The sequence below is a fragment of the Panulirus ornatus genome, chromosome 7, assembly GCF_036320965.1.
Source record: "Panulirus ornatus isolate Po-2019 chromosome 7, ASM3632096v1, whole genome shotgun sequence".
In the NCBI taxonomy this organism is placed as follows: domain Eukaryota; kingdom Metazoa; phylum Arthropoda; class Malacostraca; order Decapoda; family Palinuridae; genus Panulirus; species Panulirus ornatus.
In genome coordinates this window covers 50274409-50291107 of record NC_092230.1, presented here as the reverse complement: position 1 = coordinate 50291107, position 16699 = coordinate 50274409, and the positions used below count along the sequence as shown (strand labels likewise).

General features: G+C 42.1%; 1 protein-coding gene across 2 annotated transcripts in view; it reads right to left on the bottom strand.

Annotated features, from left to right (window-relative positions):
* The window catches only part of LOC139749636 (alanine aminotransferase 1-like), a 269611-nt gene that overhangs the window by 124735 nt on the left and 128177 nt on the right, over positions 1-16699 (bottom strand). For both annotated transcript variants that reach the window (XM_071663791.1, XM_071663790.1), the window contains exons 7-8: positions 14328-14407; positions 13956-14076 (exon numbers count right to left, since the gene is read on the bottom strand). In XM_071663791.1, coding sequence (XP_071519892.1) covers positions 13956-14076; positions 14328-14407 — 201 coding nt within the window. The remainder of the gene's footprint in view (positions 1-13955; positions 14077-14327; positions 14408-16699) is intronic.

Genomic DNA, 16699 nt, shown 5'->3' with positions numbered 1-16699 from the left:
CACAAAGCTTTTACTACCTCTTCTCTGTTTACCAAATCATTTTCCCTAACCCTCTCACTTTGCACACCACCTCGACCAAAACACCCTATATCTGCCACTCTATCATCAATCACATTCAACAAACCTTCAAAACACTCACTCCATCTCCTTCTCACATCACCACTACTTGTTATCACCTCCCCATTTGCGCCCTTCACTGAAGTTCCCATTTGCTCCCTTGTCTTACGCACTTTATTTACCTCCTTCCAGAACATCTTTTTATTCTCCCTAAAATTTAATGATACTCTCTCACCCCAACTCTCATTTGCCCTTTTTTTCACCTCTTGCACCTTTCTCTTGACCTCCTGTCTCTTTCTTTTATACGTCTCCCACTCAACTGCATTTTTTCCCTGCAAAAATCGTCCAAATGCCTCTCTCTTCTCTTTCACTAATACTCTTACTTCTTCATCCCACCACTCACTACCCTTTCTAATCAACCCACCTCCCACTCTTCTCATGCCACAAGCATCTTTTGCGCAATCCATCACTGATTCCCTAAATACAACCCATTCCTCCCCCACTCCCCTGACTTGCATTGTTCTCACCTTTTTCCATTCTGTACTCAGTCTCTCCTGGTACTTCCTCACACAAGTCTCCTTCCCAAGCTTACTTACTCTCACCACCCTCTTCACCCCAACATTCACTCTTCTTTTCTGAAAACCCATACAAATCTTCACCTTAGCCTCCACAAGATAATGATCAGACATCCCTCCAGTTGCACCTCTCAGCACATTAACATCCAAAAGTCTCTCTTTCGCGGGCCTGTCAATTAACACGTAATCCAATAACGCTCTCTGGCCATCTCTCCTACTTACATAAGTATACTTATGTATATATATATATATATATATATATATATATATATATATATATATATATATATATATATATATATATATATCTATATATGTGCGAGGTAGCGGTAGGAAAAGACAACAAAGGTCACATTCGTTCACACTCAGTCTCTAGCTGTCATGTAATAATGCACCAAAACCACAGCTCCCTTTCCACATCCAGGCCCCAAAGAACTTTCCATGGTTTGCCCCAGACGCTTCACATGCCCTGGTTCAATCCCAAAAGAAGGAACAGAGAAGAGGGCCAGGTGAGGATATTCCCTTAAAGGCCCAGTCCTGCGTTCTTAATGTTACCTCGCTAACGCGGGAAATGGCGAATAGTATGAAAGAAAGATGTGTGGAGGCAAGTTGTTAGAAGCAGTGAAATGTTTTTATCGAGGATGTAAGGCATGTGTACGTGTAGGAAGAGAGGAAAGTGATTGGTTCTCAGTGAATGTAGGTTTGCGGCAGGGATGTGTGATGTCTCCATGGTTGTTTAATTTGTCTATGGATGGGGTTGTTAGGGAGGTGAATGCAAGAGTTTTGGAAAGAGGGGCAAGTATGAAGTCTGTTGTGAATGAGAGAGCTTGGGAAGTGAGTCACTTGTTGTTCGCTGATGATACAGCGTTGGTGGCTGATTCATGTGAGAAACTGCAGAAGCTGGTGACTGAGTTTGGTAAAGTGTGTGAAAGAAGAAAGTTAAGAGTAAATGTGAATAAGAGGAAGGTTATTAGGTACAGTAGGGTTGAGGGTCAAGTAAATTAGGAGGTAAGTTTGAATGGAGAAAAACTGGAGGAAGTAAAGTGTTTTAGATATCTGGGAGTGGATCTGGCAAAGGATGGTACCATGGAAGCGGATGTGAATCATAGGGTGGGGGAGGGGGCAAAAATCCTGGGAGCCTTGAAGAATGTGTGGGTCGAGAACATTATCTCGGAAAGCAAAAATGGGTATGTTTGAAGGAATAGTGGTTCCAACAATGTTGTATGGTTGCGAGGCGTGGGCTATGGATAGAGTTGTGCGCAGGAGGGTGGATGTGCTGGAAATGAGATGTTTGAGGACAATGTGTGGTGTGAGGTGGTTTGATCGAGTAAGTAATGTAAGGGTAAGAGAGATGTGTGGAAATAAAAAGAGCGTGGTTGAGAGAGCAGAAGAGGGTGTTTTGAAATGGTTTGGGCACATGGAGAGAATGAGTGAGGAAAGATTGACCAAGAGGATATATGTGTCGGAGGTGGAGGGAACGAGGAGAAGTGGGAGAACAAACTGGAGGTGGAAAGATGGAGTGAAAAAGATTTTGTGTGATCGGGGCCTGAACATGCATGAGGGTGAAAGGAGGGCAAGGAATAGAGTGAATTGGATCAATGTGGTATACCGGGGTTGACGTGCTGTCAGTGGATTGAATCAGGACATGTGAAGCGTCTGGGGTAAACCATGGAAAGTAGTATGGGGCCTGGATGTGGAAAGGGAGCTGTGGTTTCGGGCATTATTGCATGACAGCTAGAGACTGAGCGTGAACGAATGGGGCCTTTGTTGTCTTTTCCTAGCGCTACCTCGCACACATGAGGGGGGAGGGGGATGGTATTCCATGTATGGCGAGGTGGTGATGGAAATGAATAAAGGCGGACAGTGTGAATTGTGTGCATGGGTATATATGTATGTGTCTGTGTGTGTATATATATGTGTACATTGAGATGTATAGGTATGTATTTTGCGTGTGTGGACATGTATGTATTTACATGTGTATGGGGGTGGGTTGGGCCATTTCTTTCGTCTGTTTCCTTGCGCTACCTCGCAAACGCGGGAGACAGCGACAAAGCAAAATAAATAAATATAATATAATATATATATATATATTTTTCTATTATTATACTTTGTCGCTGTCTCCCGCGTTTGCAAGGTAGCGCAAGGAAACAGACGAAAGAAATGGCCCAACCCCCCATACACATGTATATACATACGTCCACACACGCAAATATACATACCTACACAGCTTTCCATAGCTTACCCCAGACGCTTCACATGCCTTGATTCAATCCACTGACAGCACGTCAACCCCGGTATACCACATCGCTCCAATTCACTCTATTCCTTGCCCTCCTTTCACCCTCCTGCATGTTCAGGCCCCGATCACACAAAATCTTTTTCACTCCATCTTTCCACCTCCAATTTGGTCTCCCTCTTCTCCATGTTCCCTCCACCTCCGACACATATATCCTCTTGGTCAATCTTTCCTCACTCATCCTCTCCATGTGCCCAAACCACTTCAAAACACCCTCTTCTGCTCTCTCAACCACGCTCTTTTTATTTCCACACATCTCTCTTACCCTTACGTTACTCACTCGATCAAACCACCTCACACCACACATTGTCCTATATATATATATATATATATATATATATATATATATATATATGAAGTCTGTTGGGGATGAGAGAGCTTGGGAAGTGAGTCAGTTGTTGTTCGCTGATGATACAGCGCTGGTGGCTGATTCATGTGAGAAACTGCAGAAGCTGGTGACTGAGTTTGGTAAAATGTGTGGAAGAAGAAAGTGAAGAGTAAATGTGAATAAGAGAAAGGTTATTAGGTACAGTAGGGTTGAGGGTCAAGTCAATTGGGAGGTGAGTTTGAATGGAGAAAAACTGGAGGAAGTGAAGTGTTTTAGATATCTGGGAGTGGATCTGGCAGCGAATGGAACCATGGAAGCGGAAGTGGATCATAGAGTGGGGGAGGGGGCGAAAATTCTGGGGGCCTTGAAGAATGTGTGGAAGTCGAGAACATTATCTCGGAAAGCAAAAATGGGTATGTTTGAAGGAATAGTGGTTCCAACAATGTTGTATGGTTGTGAGGCGTGGGCTATGGATAGAGTTGTGCGCAGGAGGATGGATGTGCTGGAAATGAGATGTTTGAGGACAATGTGTGGTGTGAGGTGGTTTGATCGAGTGAGTAACGTAAGGGTAAGAGAGATGTGTGGAAATAAAAAGAGCGTGGTTGAGAGAGCAGAAGAGGGTGTTTTGAAGTGGTTTGGGCACATGGAGAGAATGAGTGAGGAAAGATTGACCAAGAGGATATATGTGTCGAAGGTGGAGGGAACGAGGAGAAGAGGGAGACCAAATTGGAGGTGGAAAGATGGAGTGAAAAAGATTTTGTGTGATCGGGGCCTGAACATGCAGGAGGGTGAAAGGAGGGCAAGGAATAGAGTGAATTGGAGCGATGTGGTTTACCTGGGTTGACGTGCTGTCAGTGGATTGAATCAAGGCATGTGAAGCGTCTGGGGTAAACCATGGAAAGCTGTGTAGGTATGTATATTTGCGTGTGTGGACGTATGTATATACATGTGTATGGGGGGGGGTTGGGCCATTTCTTTCGTCTGTTTCCTTGCGCTACCTCGCAAACGCGGGAGACAGCGACAAATTATAATAAAAAAAAATATAATATATATATATATTATCCCTGGGGATAGGGGAGAAAGAATACTTCCCACGTATTTCCTGCGTGTCGTAGAAGGCGACTAAAAGGGGAGGGAGCGGGGGGCTGGAAATCCTCCCCTCTCGTTTTTTTTTTTTGATTTTCCAAAAGAAGGAACAGAGAACGAGGCCAGGTGAAGATATTCCCTCAGAGGCCCAGTCCTCTGTTCTTAACGCTACCTTGCTAACGCGGGAAATGGCGAATAGTATGAAAGAAAAGAAAGATATATATATATATATATATATATATATATATATATATATATATATATATATATATATATATATATATATATATATATCTATTCTATATACATACCTATACATTTCAAAGTATACATATATATACATACACAGACATATACATATAAACACATATACATAATTCATACTGTCTGCCTCTATTCATTTCCATCGCCACCCCAGCACACATGAAATGACACCCCCCTCTCCCTACATTGCGCATGAGGTAGCGCTAGGAAAAGACAACAAAGGCCACATTCGTTCACACTCAGTCTCTAGCCGTCATGTATAATGCACCGAAACCACAGCTCCCTTTCCACATCCAGGCCCCACAAAACTTTCCATGGTTTACCCCAGACGCTTCACATGCCTTGGTACAATCCCCTGATAGCACGTCGACCCCAGTATACCACATCATTCCAATTCACTCTATTCCTTGCACGCCTTTCACCCTCCTGCATGTTCAAGCCACGATCACTCAAAATCTTTTTCACTCCATCCTTCAACCTCCAATTTGGTCTCCCACTTCTCATTCCCCCCACCTCTGACACACATATCCTCTTTGTCAGTCTTTCCGCACTCATTCTCTCCATGTGACCAAACCATTTCAAAACACCCTCTTCTTCTCTCTCAACCACATGCTTTTTATTAACACACATCTCTCTTACCCTTTCATTACTTAATCAACCACCTCACACCACATGTTGTCCTCAAACATCTCATTTCCAAAACAGCCACCCTCCTCCACACAACTCTATCTATAGCCCACGCCTTGCAACCATATAACATTATTGGAACCACTATTCCTTCAAACATACCCATTTTTGCTTTCCGTGATAATGTTCTCACCTTCACACATTTTTCACAGCTCCTAGAACTTTTGCCCCCTCCCCCACCCTATGATTCACTTCCACTTCCATGGTTCCATCCAATGCCAAATCCACTCCCAGATATCTAAAACACTTCACTTCCTCCAGTTTTTCTCCATTCAAACTTACCTCCCAACTGACTTGTCCCTCAACCCCACTGTACCTAATAACCTTGCTCTTATTCACATTTACTCTCAGCTTTCTTCTTTCACACACTTTACCAAACTCAGTCACCAGCTTCTACAGTTTCTCACATGAATCAGCCACCAGCGCTGTATCATCAGCGAACAACAACTGACTCACTTCCCAAGCTCTCTCATCCACAACTTGCCCCTCTCTCCAAAACTCTTGCATTCACCTCCCTAACAACCCCATCCATAAACAAATTAAACAGCCATGGAGACGTCAAGCACCCCTGCCGCAAACCTACATTCATTGAGAAACAATCACTTTCCTCTCTTCCTACACATACACATGCCTTACATCCTCGATAAAAACTTTTCAATGCTTTTAACAACTTGCCTCCCACACCATATATTCTTAATACCTTCCACAGAGCATCTCTATCAACTCTATCATATGCCTTCTCCAGACCCATAAATGCTACTTACAAATCCATTTGCTTTTCTAAGTACTTCTCACGTACATTCTTCAAAGCAAACACCTGATCCACACATCCTCTACCACTTCTGAAACCACACGGCTCTTCCCCAGTCTGATGCTCTGTACATGCCTTCACCCTCTCAATCAATACCCTCCCATATAATTTCCCTGGAATACTCAAAAAACTTATACCTCTGCAATTTGAGCCCTCACTTTTATACCCTTTGCCTTCGTACAATGGCACTATTCAAGCATTCCACCAATCCTCAGGCACCTCATCATGAGTCATACATACATTAAATAACCTTACCAACTAGTCAACAATACAGTCACCCCCTTTTTTTTATAAATTCCACTGCAATACCATCCAAACCCACTGCCTTGATGGCTTACATCTTTCACAAAGCTTTTACTACCTCTTCTCTTCTGACCAAATCATTCTCCCTCATCCTCTCACTTTGCACACCACCTCAACCAAAACACCCTGTATCTGCCACTCTATTATCAAACACATTCAACAAACCTTCAAAATACTCCATCTCCTTCTCACATCACCACTACTTGTTATCACCTCCCCATTAGCCCCCTTCACGGGTGTTCCCATTTGTTCCCTTGTCTTATGCACTTTATTTACCTCCTTCCAAAACATGTTTTGATTCTCCCTAAAATTTAATGATACTCTCTCACCCCTACTCTCATTTGCCCTCTTTTTCACCTCTTGCACCTTTCTCTTGACCTCCTGCCTCTTTCTTTTATACATCTCCCACTCATTTGCATTATTTCCCAACAAAAATCATCCAAAAGCCTCTCTCTTCTCTTTCACTAATAATCTTACTTCTTCATCCCATCACTCAATACCCTTTCTAATCTGCCCATCTCCCACGCTTCTCATGCCACGAGCATCTTTTGTGCAAGCCATCACTGCTTCCCTAAATATATCCCATTCCTCTCCCACTCCCCTTACGTCCTTTGTTCTCACCTTTTTGCATTCTGTACTCAGTCACTCCTGGTACTTCCTCAACCAATACCGTCCCATATAATTTCCCAGGAATACTCAACAAACTTATACTTCTGTAATTTGAGCACTCACCTTTATCCCCTTTGCCTTTGTACAAAGGGAGCTGTGGTTTCGGGGCATTATTACATGACAGCTAGAGACTGAGTGTGAACGAATGGGGCCTTTGTTGTCTTTTCCCAGCACTACCTCACACACATGAGGGGGGAGGGGGTTGTTATTCCATGTGTGGCAAGGTAGCAATGGGAATGAATAAAGGCAGACAGTATGAATTATGTACATGTGTATATATGTTTATGTCTGTGTGTGTATATATATATGTATACATTGAGATGTATAGGTATGTGTATTTGCATGTGTGGACGTGCATGTATATAGGTGTGTATGTGGGTGGGTTGGGCCATTCTTTCGTCTGTTTCCTTGCGCTAACTCGCTAATGCAGGAGACAGCGATAAAGCAAAATAAATAAATAAACATAATTCATACTGTCTGCCCCTATTCATTCCCGTCGCCACCCTGCCAAACATGAAATGAAAACCCCCTTCCCCCGCATGTGCGCAAGGTAGCACTAGAAAAAGACAACAAAGGCCACATTCGCTCACAGTCTCTGGCTGTCATGTATAATGCACCGAATCCACAGCTCCCTTTCCACATCCAGGCCCCACAAAACTTTCCATGGTTTACCCTAGGCACTTCACATGCCCTGGTTCAATCCATTGAAAGCACGTCGACCCCGGTATACCACATTATTCTAATACACTCTATTCCTTGCATGCCTATCATCCCTAGGGATAGGAGAGAGAGTACTTCCCACGCATTCCTTATGTGTCGTAGAAGGCGACTAAAGGGGGTGGGAGCGGGGGGCTAGAAACCCTCCCCTCCTTCTATTTTAACTTTCTAAAAGGGGAAACAGAAGAGGGAGTCATGCGGGGAGTGCTCATCCTCCTCGAAGGCTCAGATTGGGGTGTCTATATGTGTGTGGATGAGAAAAAGATGAGAAAAAAGGAGAGATAGGTAGTATGTTCGAAGAAAGAAACTTGGATGTTTTGGCTCTGAGTGAAATGAAGCTCAAGGGTAAAGGAAAGAAGAGTGGTTTGGGAATGTCTCGGGAGTAAAGTCAGTGGTTAGTGAGAGGACAAGAGCAAGGGAAGGAGTTGCACTACTCCTGAAACAGGAGTGGTGGGAGTATGTGATAGAGAGTAAGAAAGTAAACTCTAGATTGATATGGGTAAAACTGAAAGTGGATGGAGAGAGATGGGTGATTATTGGTGCATATGCACCCAGGCATGAGAAGAAAGCTCATGAGACAAAGGTTCTGGGAGCAGCTGAGTGAGTATGTTAGTAGTTTTGATGCACGACACCAGGTTACAGAGATGGGTGATTTTAATGCAAAGGTGACTAATGTGGCAGTTGAGAGAATAATTGGTGCCCATGGGGTGTTCAGTGTTGTAAATGGAAATGGTGAAGAGCTTGTAGATTTATGTGCAGAAAAAGGACTGGTGTTTGGGAATACCTGGTTTAAAAAGAGAGATATTCATAAGTATACGTATGTAAGTAGGAGAAATGGCCAGAGAGTGTTGTTGGATTACATGTTAATTGATAGGCACATGAAAGAGAGACTTTTGGATGTTAATGTGCTGAGAGGTGCAACTGGATGGATATCTGATCATTATCTTGTGGAGGCGAAGGTGAAGAGTTGTAGAGGTTTTCAGAAAAGAAGAGAAAATTTTGGGGTGAAGAGAGTGGTGAAAGTAAGTGAGCTTGGGAAGGAGACTTATTTGAGGAAGTATCAGGACAGACCGAGTGCAGAACGGAAAAAGGTGAGAGCAAAGGATGTAAGGGGAGTGGGGAAGGAATGGGATGTATTTAGGGAAGTAGTGATGGCTTGTGCAAAAGATGCCTGTGGCATGAGAAGCGTGGGAGGTGGGCAGATTAGAAAGGGTAGTGAGTGGGATGAAGAAGTAAGATTATTAGTGAAAGAGAAGAGAGGCATTTCGATAAGTTTTGCAGGGAAATAGTGCAAATGACTGGGAGTTCTATAAAAGAATGAGGCAGGAGGTCAAGAGAAAGGTGCAAGAGGTGAAAAAAGGGCAAATGAGAGTTGGGGTGAGAAATTTAGGGAGAATAAAAAGATGTTTTGGAAGGAGGTAACTAAAGTGCGTAAGACAAGAGGACAAATGGGAACATCGGTGAAGGGGGCTAATGGGGAGGTAATAGCAAGTAGTGGTGATGTGAGAAGGAGATGGAGTGAGTATTTTCAGGGTTTATTGAATGTGTTGGATGATAAAGTGGCAGATATAGGGTGTTTTGGTCAAGGTGGTGTGCGAAGTGAGAGGGTCAGTGACAATGGTTTGGTAAACAACAGAGAAGAGGTAGTGAAAGCTTTGCGGAAGATGAAAGCCAGCAAGGCAGCGGGTTTGGATGGAATCTATTAAAAAAGGGGTGACTGTGTTGTTGACTGGTTGGTGAGGATATTCAACATATGTATGGCTTACGGTGAAGTGCCTGAGGACTGGTGGAATGCATGCATAGTGCTATTGTACAAAGGCAAAGGTGATATTGGTGAGTGCTCAAATTACAGAGGTAAAAGTCTGATGAGTATTCCTGGGAAATTATATGGGAGGGTATTGATCGAGAGGGTGAAGGCATGTACAGAGCATCAGATTGGGAAGAGCAGTGTGGTTTCAGAAGTGGTAGAGGATGTGTGGATCAGGTGTTTGCTTTGAAGAATGTATGTGAGAAATACTTAGAAAATCAGATGGATTTGTTTGTAGCATTTATGGACCTGGAGAAGGTATATGATAGAGTTGATAGAGATACTCTGTGGAAGGTATTAAGAGTATATGGTGTGGGAGGCAAGGTTCTGGAAGCAGTGAAAAGTTTTTATCACGGATGTAAGGCATGTGTACGAGAAGGAACAGAGGAAAGTGATTGGTTCCCAGTGAATATTGGTTTGCGGCAGGGGTACATGATGTCTCCATGGTTGTTAAATTTGTTTATGGATGGGGTTGTTAGGTGAGGTGAATGCAAGAGTTGTGGAGAGAGGGGCAAGTATGCAGTCTGTTGAGGATGAGAGGGCTTGGGAAGCGAGTCAGTTGTTGTTCGCTGATGATACAGCACCGGTGGCTGATTCGGGTGAGATACTGCAGAATGAGTTTGGTAAAGTGTGTGAAAGAAGAAAGCTGAGAGTAAATATGAATAAGAGCAAGGTTAATAGGTACAGTAAGGCTGAGGGACAAGTCAATTGGGAGGTAAGTTTAAATGGAGAAAAATTGGAGGAACTGAAGTGTTTTAGATATCTGGGAGTGGATTTGGCAACAGGTGGAACCATGGAAACGGAAATGAGTCACAGGGTGGGGGAGGGGCCGAAAGTTCTGGGAGCATTGAAGAATGTGTGGAAGGCGAAAACATAATCTCGGAAAGCAAAAATGGGTATGTTTGAAGGAAAAGTGGTTCCAACAATGTTATACGGTTGTAAGGTGTGGGCTATAGATGGGGTTGTGCGGAGAAGGGTGGATGTGTTGGAAATGAGATGTTTTAGGACAATATGTGGTGTGAGGTGATTTGATTGAGTAAGTAATAATAGGGTAAGAGAGATGTGTGGTAATAAAAAGAGTGTGGTGAGAGAGCAGAAGAGGGTGTATTGAAATGGTTTGGTCACACGGAGAGAATGAGTGAGGAAAGATTGACAAGGAGGATATATGTGTCAGAGGTGAAGGGAACGAGGAGAAGTGGGAGACCAAACTGGAGGTGGAAGGATGGAGTGAAAAAGATTTTGAGCGATTGGGGCCTGAACATGCAGGAAGGTGAAAGGTGTGCAAGGAATATAGTGAATTGGAACGATGTGGTATACCGGGGTCGACGTGCTGTCAATGGATTGAACCAGGGCATGTGAAGCATCTGGGGTAAACCATGGAAAGTTTTGTGGGGCCTGTATGTGGAAAGGGAGCTATAGTTTTGGTGCAATACACGACAGCTAGAGGCTGAGTGTGAACAAATGTGGCCTTTGTTGTCTTTTCCTAGCGCTAGCTAGCCCGCATGTGGGGGTAGGGGGTGCCATTTCATGCATGGCTGGGTGGCGGCAGGAATAGATGAAGGCAGCATGTATGAATATGTGCATGTGTATATATGTTGGGAAGGATCACAATTTTGCACGTGATCAAGATATTTCTATGAGTCCACAGGGAAAATGAAATACGTGTTTCATTTTCCCTGTAGACTCATACGAATGTGTATATATGTATATGTCTGTGTATGTATCCGTATGTATACGTTGAAATGTATATGTGCATTTATGTATATACATGTGTATGTGGGTGGGCTGGGCCATTCTTTCGTCTGTTCCCTTGCGCTACCTAGCTAACACAGGAGACAGCGACTAAGTATAATCAAAAAAAATAAAAAAAATGAGTGGATGTGCCATTCTTCATGTGTTTCCTGGTGCTTCTCACTAACATGGGAAATGGCAATGAAGTATAATAAATTAATGAATATCAAAAAACAATAAAATATCTCAGCTTACATTTCATTACCATTTATTGACCAGCCTCAATAAATGGCTGTGTGAGGTGACTGCCTTGTCCAGCATTCAAACTTAGGCATCCATGATTCATAGTAAACAATGCTGACCACTACATCACCAAAGCCAAAAATATAAATGTAGTTACATTAAGTGGATCATAGGGTGGGGGAGGGGGCGAAAATTCTGGGAGCCTTGAAGAATGTGTGGAAGTCGAGAACATTATCTCGGAAAGCAAAAATGGGTATGTTTGAAGGAATAGTGTATCCAACAATGTTGTATGGTTGCGAGGCGTGGGCTATGGATAGAGTGGTGCGCAGGAGGATGGATGTGCTGGAAATGAGATGTTTGAGGACAATGTGTGGTGTGAGGTGGTTGATCGAGTAAGTAACGTAAGGGTAAGAGAGATGTGTGGAAATAAAAAGAGCGTGGTTGAGAGAGCAGAAGAGGGTGTTTTGAAATGGTTTGGGCACATGGAGAGAATGAGTGAGGAAAGATTGACCAAGAGGATATATGTGTCGGAGGTGGAGGGAACGAGAGAAGAGGGAGACCAAATTGGAGGTGGAAAGATGGAGTGAAAAAGATTTTGTGTGATTGGGGCCTGAACATGCAGGAGGGTGAAAGGAGGGCAAGGAATAGAGTGAATTGGAGCGATGTGGTATACCGGGGTTGACGTGCTGTCAGTGGATTGAATCAGGGCATGTGAAGCGTCTGGGGTAAACCATGGAAAGCTGTGTAGGTATGTATATTTGCGTGTGTGGACGTATGTCTATACATGTGTATGGGGGTGGGTTGGGCCATTTCTTTCGTCTGTTTCCTTGCGCTACCTCGCAAACGCGGGAGACAGCGACAAAGCAAAAAAAAAAAAAAACATTAAATCAAGACTAATTCTTATCCTGAAGGAATCTAAACCACCATGATTTACCGCTAGCTCTTAAGGTATAGTGCTCTCACAAAAATTTGGTATGGTCTCGGTCAAGTATGTGCCAGATTTGTTTTTTATAAATAATACCATCCACATGGGCCACTATAACACTTGTAATACCAACAATAAACCAAATGCAAGGTTACCACATCAATCATGCATATCAACAGACTAACCTCACAGCCAACATACCTAAAATGCTGTAATTGTAATATTACCACTAACCGAATTACTGAAAATAATCATACAATGTTTTAGCAGCATAAGTTCTTCAATGTCACCAAAATAACTGGAGGAACAAAATTTTACAGACAAAACCTGTGTACTCACCAAAACAAATTAAGTGCATCCCAAGCCTTATTGGTAAATAAGAGTGATGCACAAAACTGCATTAGTGTTGAAATATGAAGGCTGAAGACTGAAGGTTTAGATGATGAATCAAAGCACTTGCCAGAAAATACTGATTCAAATGCATACAGACAACTGTTCACTACCAGCAATAAGGGAACAGAGGAAAGGGGACTATACCTCAAGAAGTGGCATCATGCAGGGCACTTCTTTTAATAACTGACCTAAACATGTTGTCATACTGACTGACCCAAAAATTTTGAATAAAAACAATCCCAGGTTCAAAGGTTTTTGGATATCTAAAGATGATATCATAGATGCTATGAAATTCAAGCCCAAAATTATGAAAGCAATGAGATACATTTAAAACAACTGGCAACATTACGGCACAAAAATGTTGAATACAGTCCATTTGCACTAACCTTTGGTTCAGGACTCTCAGATTAGGAAGAGAGAAGTAAATAGGATACAATATGACGTTAATATAGGTTTCTTTGAAATGTAAATAAAGACACTACAGCACACTAATCATCATAGTAAAACATTTGAAGCGAACACACCCGCATCTTAAAGTGACTTTATTGATCTCTGAAGTGACATCCAACTAGCAGTGTAAACATAAAAATATCAAAACAAGACTACAGCTGAAGAAAAATTCAATCAGAAAATAAAAAATTACCTAAGGTATGGTAGGTGAAATCTACACCCAAACTAACTTTTTTAAGATAGATCTATCAAATGGTTTTTTCAGTAGTTGAAAGCATAATAAACCTGAAATCACATTCATCTTCAGGGCCAGCCCCTCCTATACATTCTGTATGCTCAGAGTATAGGGCCCTGACTGCTCAGGGGGAACCTTTGTCAAGACAATTATACAGTAGCCTTCAGGAAGCAGGAAACGTTGTCCCACACACCGTAAATTTTCAAACTTTTTTAGGGGGGATGCCTTAATGCCCCTCTAGAGCTCACAATTTAGGAGGGAGTTTATAGGGTAGATGGGCCCTAAAAGGCTAGGACCAACCCTGGTTTTCTTACAATTGTATGTCATTACCAACAATAGTTAAGCATTTCATTTACTTTCCCATAAAGCTGTGTGTACCTTTGGAGCAGGACATGAAAGAAGCAAGTTCCATTTGGTTATAAGGGGCTCCCATTTCCATTGTCACTTTCTTGAAGGAGTGGAATTTACTACCTTCTGCATATACATTATCCTGGTACACCTGCAATACAAAAAATTTACACAGTCATATGAATACCAAATTCTGAGATAATATTGGTTTACATTTCAAATTACATAGTTTTCATTTATACTGTTAAGTACAAACCAATCATTCTGATCTTATTCAATTTCATTTCATAAACAGACTTACTCAAAATCATGATAACAAATAACAAATCACTGCAACATTATCATGATTAAAATACCAATCATTCTCACAAACAAAATATAATTTCTAAAATATGTTCTCACCTCATCAGCAAAGAGGAACAATTTCTTCTCATGGGCAAATCTTATGACATTTTCAATATTCTCTCTGCTGAGTACATTTCCTGTAAAACCAAATCAGTAAGTTACATAAATACTGTAAAACTGGAATATGAGAATAAGTTGTGTGGGAAACTGGAAAATGATAACTGATAAAAACATTACACAAGATGCAGCTGGAACCAAAAATGCACTTGCTGTACTAGATATGAACACCTAAATAAGGGGAAAAAATTTCTTTTATTCAAACATGATTCACCAAGCATCCTTTTTCCCTGGTTCAAAACAGACCCTTCTTTAAATAGTCAAGCTAGTATCCCTGGGGATAAGGGAGAAAGAATTCTACTATTTTCCTACATGTCGTAGAAACTAATAAGAGAGACACAAGCAGGGGGCTGGAAATCCCCAGTCCCATCTTGTATTTCAATATCTAAATGATGGAACAGAACAAGGAGGCACAGTGAAAAGTGCTTTTCTTCCTTTATGGCTCAAGGTTAGGGTGTCTGAATGTAGGCAGATGTCACCACAATATGAACAAAAGGAAATATAGGTAGTATCTCCAAGGAAAGGAACCTAGATGTTATGGATCTGAGTGAAAAAAAAAGGGGTGAAGGGGATGAATGGTTTGGGAATGTCTTATGGATAAAGACTGGGGCTGGGGTAAGGATGAGAGTAAAGGAAGGGGTAGCACTAATGCTAAAACAGGAGTTGTGAGACTGAGAAAAAGCATGCAAGGAAGTGAACTCCAGAATGATACAAGTAAAAATAAAACTGAATCAAACAGAATCAAAAGCACTTATGAATCTGGCCACGAGAAGGACAATGAAAGAGGCAAGTGTTCTGTGAGCAGCTGAGTGAGTGAATCAGAAGTGTCAATGAAAGAGACTGGGTATTAGTGATGGATGATTCAAATACAAAACTAAGTAATGTGGCAGTTGAGGGCATAACTGGGAGGAGTGAGTTTCCAGTAAGGTGAAAAGAAATGATGAAAAGTTTTAGTAGGCTGAAAAAGGACAGATGATCGTGAATAACTGGTTTAAATAAAAGGGCATACATGAGTATACCTGGGTGTGTAGATAAGGTGATAAGCAGGCATTATATGAATAAATACTGACTAATAAGCATGTAAAAGAGAGGCTCATGGATGTGAGTGTGCTCAGAGAGGTAGTGGATGACCTGCTTGATCATTACCTGGTGGAGGTAAGGGTAAAGATTGGTAAAGTTTGCTGGAGAATAAACCATATGAATGAGAAGGGAATGGTGAAAGTATGTGAGCTAGGAGAAGGGACTTGAGTAAAGAAATACCAAGACTTATTGTAGAACGGGAAAAGGCAAAGTAAACAAAGAAAGGGCTGTGGGTGAGGAAAGGGAGATATTTTGGGAAGCAGTGCTGGAATGCACAAGAAAAGTGTGGTATGCAAATGGTGGGATGTGGGCAGGTGAGAAAGAGTTGTGAGTGGTGGGATGATGAGGTAACTCTCCTCATGAAAGAGAACAGAGAGGTGAATGGGAAGTATTTACTTGAAAGAAGAGTGAATGATTGGGCAATGTACAACAGAAAGCTGTAGGAGGTCACGTGGAAGGTGCAGAGGCTGAAAAAGAGGGTAAAAGAAGAGTTGGGGCGAGCAAGTATCAGCACACCTCAGGGAGAAAAGATGTTTTGGCAGGAGAAAAACAAGAGAACAAATGGGAACATCAGTCAAAGGGGGGAGTTTTAACAGGCAGTGATGAGGTGAAGGGGAGATGGAGAATTTTAAAGGAATGCTGAATGTGTTTGATGATGGATGGTAGATATTGGGTGTTTGGGTTCGGCAATGTATGCGAAGTAAGTCATAGATAGCCGTTTGGTGCCCAGAGGATAAGTAGTGAAAGCCTTGGGGCAAGATGTTTGGAGTAGATAGTGTGGCACTCAAATTTCTTAAGAAAGGGTGTCACTGTTGTTGACTGGTTAGTTAGGATTTTTAATACATGTATGGATCATGGTGAGGTGCAAGAGGATTAGCAGAATGCAAGTACAGTGCCACAGTATAAAAGTAAGGGGGATAAAAGCAAGTGTTCAAATTACAGAGGTATAAGTTTGAGTGTACCTGGTAAAGTATATAGACCAGTAGGGATTGTGAGGGTGGGGATATGCAAAGAGCATCAGACTGGGAGGAACACTATGGTTTCATGAGAGGTAGAAGATGTGTGAATCAGGTCTTTGCATTGAAGAATGTCTGAGAGAAATACTTGGAGGAACATTTGGATCTGTGTGAAGTATTCATGGATCTGGAGAAAGCATATGATAAGGCTGATAGAGATGCTTCATGGAAGGTGTTATGAATATATAGTGTGAGAAGAAAGCTACCTGCAGTAGA